This window comes from Sinocyclocheilus grahami, unplaced genomic scaffold, assembly GCF_001515645.1.
Source record: "Sinocyclocheilus grahami isolate Dianchi unplaced genomic scaffold, SAMN03320097.WGS_v1.1 scaffold453.1, whole genome shotgun sequence".
Classification (NCBI taxonomy): domain Eukaryota; kingdom Metazoa; phylum Chordata; class Actinopteri; order Cypriniformes; family Cyprinidae; genus Sinocyclocheilus; species Sinocyclocheilus grahami.
Window position 1 is genome coordinate 1331368 of NW_015505632.1, and position 11966 is coordinate 1343333.

The 11966-nt window shown below is 38.8% G+C and overlaps 1 protein-coding gene across 1 annotated transcript in view; it reads left to right on the top strand.

Annotated features, from left to right (window-relative positions):
• LOC107552549 (uncharacterized) overlaps positions 1–6787 on the top strand; it is a 79637-nt gene extending 72850 nt beyond the window's left edge. Inside the window, 3 exon segments of the mRNA XM_016234448.1 lie at positions 2007–3391; positions 3394–5145; positions 6662–6787. Of these exon segments, the coding sequence (XP_016089934.1) occupies positions 2007–3391; positions 3394–5145; positions 6662–6787 (3263 nt within the window).
• Positions 6788–11966: the final 5179 nt, after the last annotated feature.

Consider the following 11966-nt stretch of genomic DNA (forward strand, 5'->3'; position numbering starts at 1 on the left):
CAACCAGCTCCTGCCTCTTTGCCCATTTTCGATTATCTGGGAGTGACGCGTGGTGACACGCTGCCAAGATGGCGACGGCCGGCTCCGCCAACTTTGAGCTTCAAAAACGCTCTTCAGAAACCTACGGGTGATGTCACGGACACTACGTCCATGGTTTTATACAGTCTATGGTTTTTCCCATGTATGTCTGCTCATTTAAATGTTCCAAAAGAAGGATGTTCACCCCAAAATGAAAACTCTCATCATTTACCCACACTTCTATTGTCCCAAACCAATATGATTTTCTTTCTTCGGTGGAACACACAAGGAGAAATTTTGCAAACTCACTCTTTTCCATGCAGTTACAAGGAACGGCAACTGAAGTTTCAAGCTTGGAACAACATAAATGATTTCATTTTTGGATTAACATAATTTTATAATCTCACAAGATATTTTCCCTAATCTAATTAAACATCTTCTCTACACTACACTAGTAACTATACTGATACCTGTCCTAATTTACATGGACAATCTAATAATCAACATATGAATTTGCTTTGATCAATAATAGTAGTCAATGCTGTGTTATGTATAGTGTCATATTGCTCTAGAAGGCTTGTTAAAGTATTATCCACATTCCCTCCTCCCTTCCCGCAGACTGTGGTGCTCCAGCAGATTTAAAGCTGTTTCCTAATTGTATAAACAATATATCAAAATATAGCAGGGTAAACAGGTCTTGTATAATATATCCTTCACAAGAGATTATAAGCACAGGTAGAATTGCCACTGCAATAGAGATCAGTCTGTCTTTTCCCATGCTGCCTTAAAGAGATAGGAGTACTACAGGCTTCCCCTTTCTGGCAGTACCCTTCACCAGCTCAAAGGGAACTGCAGGCTCCTGGCTATTTGTCAATGGTGACTATTGATTACTTTACTACCGTAGCCACCGTAGATGTGTAGAGTAACAGCGCTACTGCTTCCTAGAGGCCGTTAGTCAATTAGAATCTAGATTTGGTGTTATTGCTCTGACTGTCATGTAGCACATTCATAAAATTTTGGTCAAAACATTTCTTACTAAGAGATCTTTTGAGTCTCATCATGCAGAGCAATAGCCTCAAGAAACAACTGTTATATAGTGTATTAATATGTCTGTCTTTGTCTGTCTATTCCTGCCGTCATCTAATGTTTATACTGTATGTGATCGATCTTGTTCATCATATACATTAGAGCATATGCTCATTTGCATTTATGTAAATAATGTTGTTTAGAATAACATACACTCCATCGTGTTGAATGTACCACCAGGTCTACCATTTTCAGTTATGCCCTGTAAAATAACCTTTGAATGCATTCAATATTTCAGGAAATTTTGCTTATTTTACATTTGTCTGTTTAATCGTGAATGGAATATTCAGAGGTGTCGGCTTCAGACAAAACTGAGCAAAGCCTTAGAAAATATGCCTCCAGGATGCCAGTAGTACAGCATCTGAAACAATACAAAAATCCTTTCTCTACGGATTGCCTTTGTCTTTGTGTCCCACCAATCCCTAGGTATGCTCAGAGTGAGACTCACCTATTTTCTCAGAAAAGTTATTTCATAGTAGTCCAAAGTTTCCTATGGAGTTTGGCTCTGTGGTGCTGACTTTGAACAACATTAATGAATAACAGAGTCAGTGAAATATCAGACTATGAAATGAACTGCAATGGTACTGATCTGGGTTTCTTTCAGTATAATTTGCTACGCATATTTGTAGGACAATGGAAAGGATTCGTTGAAATAGTTTTCCAATGGAATGTTGATTTATAATACAGGCAATTTGTAGCTTGTCTCGCAGGCTTCAGTGGTGCACTTGTATGGTAGGATTTATCTTGATGTAACATCGTCATATCCAGTGATTCTGTTTAACTGTTTGATATGTTTTAACTGCCTATTATTGATTTGAAGTGCAAACTGATGTGATGAATCGTGTTGAATAACTGAATATGATATAATGTGTAACCATAGTGTATTTTGTCCATATTTGCAGCTGTAGATCGACTTTCTAGCCTGGTTATGTCTTCTGGCTGTGAGGTCTCGTCTAAAATGGAGACACCTAGACCTCCAGAAGAAAGGAATCATATGGACAAAATTATTGTTGCAGCCCAAGAAAGCCTTTCATCAGAAACAAATGCGAAACAGGCATTAGCAATCCACAGCAACAGCATTCCCATCACTAATATTGATGATGTCATAACTGAACTGAACTCAGCAGAAAGCAAAGAAAAAGACAGAAGTGTCTTGGATTCCACAGATGCAAGTGCAAAAACAGAAGAGTGCAGTCAAGTAGACGACAGAGGAACTGCAGCACAATTGCAACCTAACCTTCTGGATTTCTCTGCCCTAGATGTGGGGAACAGCGCTTGCCATTTTCCTGTAGGAAAAACGTTTTTAAATAGTTACTCAAGGAACTTTAGTAATCTGGGAGAGGACATTGTCCTAGAGAAAGCAAGTATGTACAGTCTGGTGGAAGATGGTGACTCTGAGAGTGACTCTACAGACAGTGCTGTCAAAGTAGAGTCGTCTCAAGGTCACTGTGAGGGTCCTCAGGACACTGACTCCGATGAGGAAGAGGTTGAGCTCTGTTACAGCACTGTCAGTCAGCCTGCATTCAGCCAATCAGAGGGCAGCTGTTTGCCAGACAGAAAAAGCATGGCCAATTGCCAGACTGTTGACAGTCTTGCTAGTGGAGGCATACTTGCTAGTATGGATCTCCACAACCCTCTGTCACTCACAATGCAAGACAAGGATTCGCAAGAGTATCATTCTGTCTCTAGGTTACCAGATCCACTTTGCCCTCAAGTTTCAGGTGATGATCTCCTAAATGGGGAGAGTGGACACACTCCCACACAACAGGAGGCAATGTGTGCATCTCAGAGAACACCATCAAACTGCAACACTGATGAAAAATGTGAAACCATTTCAAAATCTGTTCAAATCTGCCAGACACCAACAGGTGTCCCTTATCCCGCTGTTACTCAGGGTATTAGTCACGTCACCCCAAGAAGTCAAGAGAGGACAACTAAGTTGGTCTCAGATGCATCTCTGTCAGTAGAGAAACTCAATACTGAGCAAGTGCCACTGGGGTCAACTGTGTCACAGCCCAAGGCATTAAATGGCAAAACTAGTGGGCAGGCCTCCTCTACAATTGCTCCAAAAGACAAGGAGAAAGAGAAAGATCATCCTATACTTGACTTGAAATCATCACTTTCCCAAACCCAGAGTAAATCCACCTCTTATTGTGTCAAATCTTTGGGAACTAAATCCCCTAATGACACTCCTATCTCGCCCCTGCTGAGAAGTAGACTCAAAGTTGATGATAAAAAGTCAAATACCTCTTCTAAACTTAAGGGTCTAAGTATTAAGAGTAAATCCTAGATGTGGGGAACAGCGCTTGCCATTTTCCTGTAGGAAAGACGTTTTTAAATAGTTACTCAAGGAACTTTAGTAATCTGGGAGAGGACATTGTCCTAGAGAAAGCAAGTATGTACAGTCTGGTGGAAGATGGTGACTCTGAGAGTGACTCTACAGACAGTGCTGTCAAAGTAGAGTCGTCTCAAGGTCACTGTGAGGGTCCTCAGGACACTGACTCCGATGAGGAAGAGGTTGAGCTCTGTTACAGCACTGTCAGTCAGCCTGCATTCAGCCAATCAGAGGGCAGCTGTTTGCCAGACAGAAAAAGCACGGCCAATTGCCAGACTGTTGACAGTCTTGCTAGTGGAGGCATACTTGCTAGTATGGATCTCCACAACCCTCTGTCACTCACAATGCAAGACAAGGATTCGCAAGAGTATCATTCTGTCTCTAGGTTACCAGATCCACTTTGCCCTCAAGTTTCAGGTGATGATCTCCTAAATGGGGAGAGTGGACACACTCCCACACAACAGGAGGCAATGTGTGCATCTCAGAGAACACCATCAAACTGCAACACTGATGAAAAATGTGAAACCATTTCAAAATCTGTTCAAATCTGCCAGACACCAACAGGTGTCCCTTATCCCGCTGTTACTCAGGGTATTAGTCACGTCACCCCAAGAAGTCAAGAGAGGACAACTAAGTTGCTCTCAGATGCATCTCTGTCAGTAGAGAAACTCAATACTGAGCAAGTGCCACTGGGGTCAACTGTGTCACAGCCCAAGGCATTAAATGGCAAAACTAGTGGGCAGGCCTCCTCTACAATTGCTCCAAAAGACAAGGAGAAAGAGAAAGATCATCCTATACTTGACTTGAAATCATCACTTTCCCAAACCCAGAGTAAATCCACCTCTTATTGTGTCAAATCTTTGGGAACTAAATCCCCTAATGACACTCCTATCTCGCCCCTGCTGAGAAGTAGACTCAAAGTTGATGATAAAAAGTCAAATACCTCTTCTAAACTTAAGGGTCTAAGTATTAAGAGTAAATCCAAAGACCTAGAACAGTCCGTCTCTAGAACGCCAAGAGTGGAAAGTCCAGGACAGAAAAAAGCTCTCAGCTCCCAAAGTCAGTCTCCTAAACTTATCTCCAAAAGAACCACACCAACTGGTAGCCCTAAATCCACCAGGACATCTGAGAAGATCAGGGTTACTTGTAAAACTGACCAACCCACTGTGTCCAGTGTCTTAAAGACAAATTCCATCAACACCACCAAAGAAGAACTCAAGCCTTCCAAGAAGGAACAAGTCCCGGACCTAAAGGAGCAAGTCTCAAAATCAGAGGTTACTGTCATCAACACTCAAAGAACTTTCATTGAGGTACGACTTTCATCCTCTTCATCATCTACACCTGTGCTGACACGCAAGGAAGTTGGGAATGCAAGTCATTTAAGCTTGGCCTCGATGTCAGTTGATCAAGTCCAGTGTGAGGAATCAAATTCAGACTCCTCTCTTGGAAGACACGCTGTCCCATTAGAATCAACCAATTCTCCGTCTATTTGTGCTCACCATAACGGTACTAATAAATCAAATGAAACTTCTTGCAATGGCCAGGAAGAAAATCTCCTCAGGAACTCAAATAATAAAGATGCTGCTTCTAGTCTCAAAACAAGCATATCCAAACTGTACCTAAGGGGACTAGACCACAGGAGCTGCTCTACAGACATTAGTGGGTCTCTTGACCCAAACCCCTTCTCAGCAAAAAAAAAAAACACTGTGACAGAGCCACAGTGTTTACACTTGCTTCACCTTTAAATACTTGAATTCAATCTGGTTATTAACATTTAAAATACAATCATAGTTTGAAAAAGTCACCTTGGCACACTTTAATTAGAATCATGACATTTCAAGTCTTTTGGTTATGTTTGATCATATTCTTTCAGCTGTGAATATTGTCATGTTTACCATCTGAGACTTTCAGTAGAGTTGTCTCCCTGATAAAAATATATCAGTGATGTTGTTATATTTTACTTGAATTGTCTGTGTGTAAATATTGAGGCTCCCACTGATTTTATTGTAATTTAATTTTGCTTGAGTATTAAGCACAAATGTATTAACTATAGCTTATATGAAAAAAAGCAATCATGAATATTTCTTTTGTCTATCTGACTTTTTGTTCTGCCCTTGTGAATAAAGACATCAGATATTTTTTAAATGTGCTATTCATTTTACTCATGCACCAATATTGCCTGTAAGAGCTAATTTTTTGGGGTGAATCATCCATTTAATATGCAAGTCCTTGCAAATCTTTGTTTGCTTTTAGTTCTTCTTATGCAGCTACCTTGGTAACTATGTTATTGTTTGTTGTTCATTTCTTATATCCATATTAATGAATACTACATGCTCTTAATGAGAGGCACGACAGACTGAAGTGGTGTTTGATGCTAAACACATTATCAACAGCTCAAGCATGCAAATGCTCATTTAGAGTAAATACATAAAAGTTTGAGGATGTTTTTGTGAAGTTTTGATACACAAGTTTTTGATTTGCCTCATTGGCTGTTATTTTTTTCATACCTGGCTCTGACTTAAATATAACATTTGTGTCATGCAATTCCTTATAATATTCAACATATATTTAATCATTGTAAAATGATTACATTTACACTACTTTTCAAATGTTTGGGGAATTTAAGCTTGTTCAACTTTCTTAAAAGAAGTCTCTAATGCTCAGCAAGGCTCTATTTTTTTATTAAAAATACAGTAAAAACGGTAATATTGTGAAATGTTATTACAATTTAAAATATATGGTTTCTAGTTTAATATAATATAAAATTGAATTTATTTCTGTGATTGCAAATCTGAATTTTCAGAAGTCATTACTCCAGTCTTCAGAAATCATTGTAATATGCCAATTTGGTGCTCAAGAAACATTTCTTATTATTATCAGTTGAAAATAGTAATATTTATGTGGAAACTGATACTTCTTTCAGGATTCTATGATGAAGTTCAGAAGAGTTCAGAAGAACAGCATTTATTTGAGTAGATAGATATTGATTTTCTCCAGATTGTTGCTGCAATTTTGGACATATAGTTAACATCCTCTTATATTGGATGATAAAGAGAATGTAATGGACATGTCATTTTTGTGAAGAGCAGCTCATCCTTTTCATCAGCCTAAGGAAGCATTTACACAGCTTCAAACAAAATGCTGCTTATATTTATGCCACTAAATCAGACTGGTTGGAACATTTACCACATTACAATTTTTCAGTTTCACTTTTTCTTACAGAGCAGCACAACAGCACACAGGGGCTTTGTGAAGGGGGAATTGTTTGCATCTCTTTCCAGTGCAGATGGTGGCCACAGTCTCCTGGGAACCGCCGCCACCTCACTCTACCTGCCAAGAGTTCAATAATCGCTGGCAGACATCAATCTCCTCATAATACGCCTCTGTTCTCTGTGAATGTCTTTCTGTGATTCAGCTATTAAAAAATGATCTAAACATGGAAAACTGCAGCTGTTGTGACTGTCAGAGTTGTAGCTGTATTCTCTTTGCCAGCAGACAGAATCTGCAGGGCTATCACAATACACAGGTTGATGTAACCATTGTAACAACATTTTGTACAGAAAAAACATAAATATTACAAATACTGTACATGGACCTCTATACTGCCAGGTGTCAATGACAATATGAGCAAAACTGACTGTATCTGATACGAGAGCTCTACATTTATGAAACACTAAAGGCACACAAAAGCTAGTACCTAGCCTACAGATAACTTGACAGAAACATTTTCATCAAATTCTGTCAGCTGAGAGAAATGCCTAACCTGTATGTTCAGTTTGTTCTCTGGAACAATGATAATGATGGCACTTTTGTCATTTAACAATGTAAGGAGAAAAACTATTGCAGATTTGCATAGCCTGAGGCTACATGAGTTCAACTGTCAATTAAAAATGAGCTGACACTTGTTAAAATGTCACAGTTTCAGTTCTCACCCACTTTCCGTTCTCCATTTAGCGGTCATGTGATCAAAAGCCACAAAAACAGTGTGAAATACCAGTCAGCAGAAGAAAGCGTGACATATCACACCCGGGCTTCAAAATCCAAAAATATACATTATTTTGTGTGTGTGGTTTTAGATGTATGCATTTTTTGTAAGGACTGCAGTGAAACCTCTGATAGATAACCTTGTTTTGGGATGTGACGTTTACACGTCAGATAAAGAGAATAAATGGTGTGGGTGGGTTTTCATTCTCTTTGACCAAACAGCTAGAATGGAAAAAGTGAGTAGGCTTAACATTGAGGGGGCCCAAAAGACCACTAGACAAAATGCTTTCATTTTGCTTTTTCCCAATTTTAATACAATAATTTTTGTATTATTATGTCACAAATTCATGTATTACACTCATTTAACAATGTAAGGAGAAAAACTATTGCAGATTTGCATAGCCTGAGGCTACATGAGTTCAACTGTCAATTAAAAATGAGCTGACACTTGTTAAAATGTCACAGTTTCAGTTCTCACCCACTTTCCGTTCTCCATTTAGCGGTCATGTGATCAAAAGCCACAAAAACAGTGTGAAATACCAGTCAGCAGAAGAAAGCGTGACATATCACACCCGGGCTTCAAAATCCAAAAATATACATTATTTTGTGTGTGGTTTTAGATGTATGCATTTTTTGTAAGGACTGCAGTGAAACCTCTGATAGATAACCTTGTTTTGGGATGTGACGTTTACACGTCAGATAAAGAGAATAAATGGTGTGGGTGGGTTTTCATTCTCTTTGACCAAACAGCTAGAATGGAAAAAGTGAGTAGGCTTAACATTGAGGGGGTCCAAAAGACCACTAGACAAAATGCTTTCATTTTGCTTTTTCCCAATTTTAATACAATAATTTTTGTATTATTATGTCACAAATTCATGTATTACACTGTAAAAAGCAATCACTGAATCTACTTAAGAAAAGCGAGTAAACATAACTGATTTTTACAAATTTGTTGAATTTACTTAATTACACTGTGTTATGTGAACTTTTAGGTGGATGAAATAGTTAAACTAAACAACTTTAGTAAACAGTACTTAAGAGCATCTAGTTTGTTGGATTAAATCCCACTATGTGCCCTAATAACTCTAGACCAGTTAATTGCGGAAGTGCACCAATAGGTGGCAGAAGTTTGGTTTAAACAAAACATCACCAGAAGAAGACAACAAACTGAACTTCAGAGTCAGATCGTGTTTGAAATGTGGCCTCAAGATTGGGTAAGTTTTTGGTGATCTACTAATAAACTATATTGTTGTTTGAAATGTGGCCGCAAGATTAGGTAAGTTTTTGGTGATCTATTTATAAACTATATTGTCACAGTGTGTGCTATCGTTTTTGAGGAAAAGAAAAGGCAGATTTTATTAGTTTTTACTGACGAGAATTACTGTAACCATCAGTTAGTGTACTAGCTAGCCAGTGGCTTACAAGCTAGATTACAAGCATCGATCTTCCTCTTTACTGCTAGTTATAACATGAAATAAACGTGAGTAAGCATCATAAAGTATGTTGAGCGATACAGTACAACTTAATGAAATTTATCATGTCTTATGTAATCCGTTTTTCAGCATTTAATGTTCGAACAAATGTCATGAAAACAAGTTATCATCACAACCACTGTTTAAATGTTTATATTTCAGAAAATTATTTGGAGTAGAAACTTCATTTAAAATAGTTTTTAAATGTGCGTCAATGCCCAGCACTAATTATAACCATTTTCTTATCATATTCTATGTGCTCTTTTTTGGGGGACTTAAACTCATGCAGTGGAAGTGGAAGTTCTACTTGTTTATTGAGTGAAAAGAGAGCTCAACTGCTGAAAAACTTATTAAAATATGGAAGCTATGGAATATGAAAATTCTCCAATTCCATGTTTCCACATAGTATATGCTTATTCACATATGTGCGCTTAATGAAAAATCATACTTTGCAGTTTTGTGAAACCCTGCACAGAATAAGTAGATATTCATTATATGTTATGCTGAATGCTTGTGCTTTGAGTGATATTAAAAAAACGTATTTATTAATATCACAACTTTTATAGATTACTGGTAAATTGGATGTATCCAGCCTCTTAAACACACTTTATCTAGCATGCAGACCTAATAAAGAGTGCCAGAGTGCATATGTAGGCCTACGCTCATCAGTGATCAACTGTTTGACTTCCTATGAAAATAGGATTAATGAATTAAGTCCAGCATGGAGTCAACTCAAATGATGTGGGACACCCCACAAAAACAGGAAATGCTGCTCTCCTCTGTCTACCTGCTTATATTGTTAATTTTTGCTCTCTTTTGTCAAATTCTCCTCTTATCTTTAGCCAGCTGGCAGTAAATACATACACTTGTCTCGTATGTGTTTATTTCCTGAAGGGGTCTATCAGTAGAATTCCCCTCCAAAATATGCTGCATTGAAATTCACCAGGGCTTTTTTATCACCCTCATAATGGTGAAATCATCGAAAGGAGCACTGAATGATGTGTTGATGGTGGCACGGAGAAGAAACATTAGCGAAGTTCTGTATTGCACATCAGCAGCGTTGATTCCATCAACATTGCATCGAGATGAGGTGCCATTTAGGTGAAAGAGAAAATGATGAGTGTGTTTGTGAGTGTATTCATCAGAACATGCACTAAATCCTCAATCACACAGTGTACGTAGAAGGGGGAAATACATTCGAGGCTCAGTGCAGGAAGATGGATTTCCTGCCACTGCAGTCATCAGCCGAGGCCTTGCCTGTAACATTGCATCGAGATGAGGTGCCATTTAGGTGAAAGAGAAAATGATGAGTGTGTTTGTGAGTGTATTCATCAGAACATGCACTAAATCCTCAATCACACAGTGTACGTAGAAGGGGGAAATACATTCGAGGCTCAGTGCAGGAAGATGGATTTTCCTGCCACTGCAGTCATCAGCCGAGGCCTTGCCTGCTTCAGCACAGCTGGGCTAGTGGGGTCTCCTTGGAGCAGCTCCAGACTGGTGAGCCACCAGCCAAAGTCAGGATGGAGCTGTTAATCAAAGTGCCACTAACACAGCCATCCATCTTCAGGCTGGACAGGCTACTGTGGCCTAAACCGTGCCCCTCTACAGCTTTTCCTCTCTGGTGTGAACACAGTCTCAGTTTCATTCTTGCAAATGTTTGATGCTAATTTAGAACAACTAAATAAAAATATCATTATGGTTGTTATTTTCAACAATCAGCTGTGATCAATGATGAATAAAAACAACAAATCAATGTTAGTCTGCTGTTTGCCTTGCCCAAGAAGTACTATGGTACAGCGATTAGAAACGCATTATCATATTCATTTCCCATGTTAAGCTATTTCTACAATACATCAAATATATATGTGCAAAAATCATGCTAATTCAAAAACCATTTTGCTAGTGTTATGATACACATTTATTCTTGTGAGAGAAGATGTGTGAAAATTGTAGACTGGAATGAAACTGTTCAGCGTTCATAATGTCAATGTGAGAAGAATGATGGGTGCAAGCAGTGAGAGAAGGGTGATGAAGTGTGTTGCGAGGTGTTCCTATTGATTGCATGACCCATTCCACATACAGTTTAGTGGGTAAATGCTTTGTCGCTCTGCAGACAAAACGCAATGTTAAAACAACGCGTTTGAGGTGGATTCATCGTGAACACTGTGGAAACAGCTTGTCGCATAATAAATTGACTGACTGCCTGTCTGCTAATATTCAACATGGCATCTATTTTGGAGTGATTTGTTATTAAATAAAGCTGTTTTATATAAGAGGTCACACTGTTTTTTTTCTGATCAGATATGGAATCTGCAAACTGTTAAGCTCTGAAAGCAGTCAATGGAATCAATGCCATTATATGATTGTGATCCAAGTTGACATCTCAAGGCTTTCTCCAACGATACAAATGCCAAGGTTGTCATGTCCTTTAACAATCCCTAGCATGACACCACCTGTCAGACTGTTGCAGTGCAGAGTGGAAGCAGTGCAAACATTTTGGAAAATCAGGGAGCAGATGCATGAAACAACACTAAAAAAAAAAATTCTTAACTGCCATTTTCTCCCTATTTTCATTTTTTTTAATTTAAGAATAAAGCTGTGAATATTTTGTATTACCAGAGTTAGGATATTCTCGCTTTGAATCCCCAAAGGTACGATGTTCAGTGAATTTGTTAGGTCGCTGTTTTTTAATACAGCATTACAACAGAACAATAGCTAGCTAGTAGCTACATAGAATACAAGTGTAAACAACGCTCACCATGGGTTTTGCTGGAGTCTCTCGGAGTAGGGTTTCTCTCATTAGTGTGAGGAGGGTGTGAAATGCAAAACCTGGAGTGGAGCACCAGCTGATTGATTACAACAGACTGCTTCATTTACACCAGGGGTGCCCAAACTCGGTCCTGGAGGGCTGGTGTCCTGCAGAGTTTAGCTCCAACTTGCCTCAACACACCTGCCTTTAAGTTTCTAGTATGCCTAGTGAGAGCTTGATTATCTGGTTCAGGTGTGTTTAATTGGGGTTGGAGCTAAACCGGACACCCCTGATTTACACCGATAGTCCAGACCGGCTT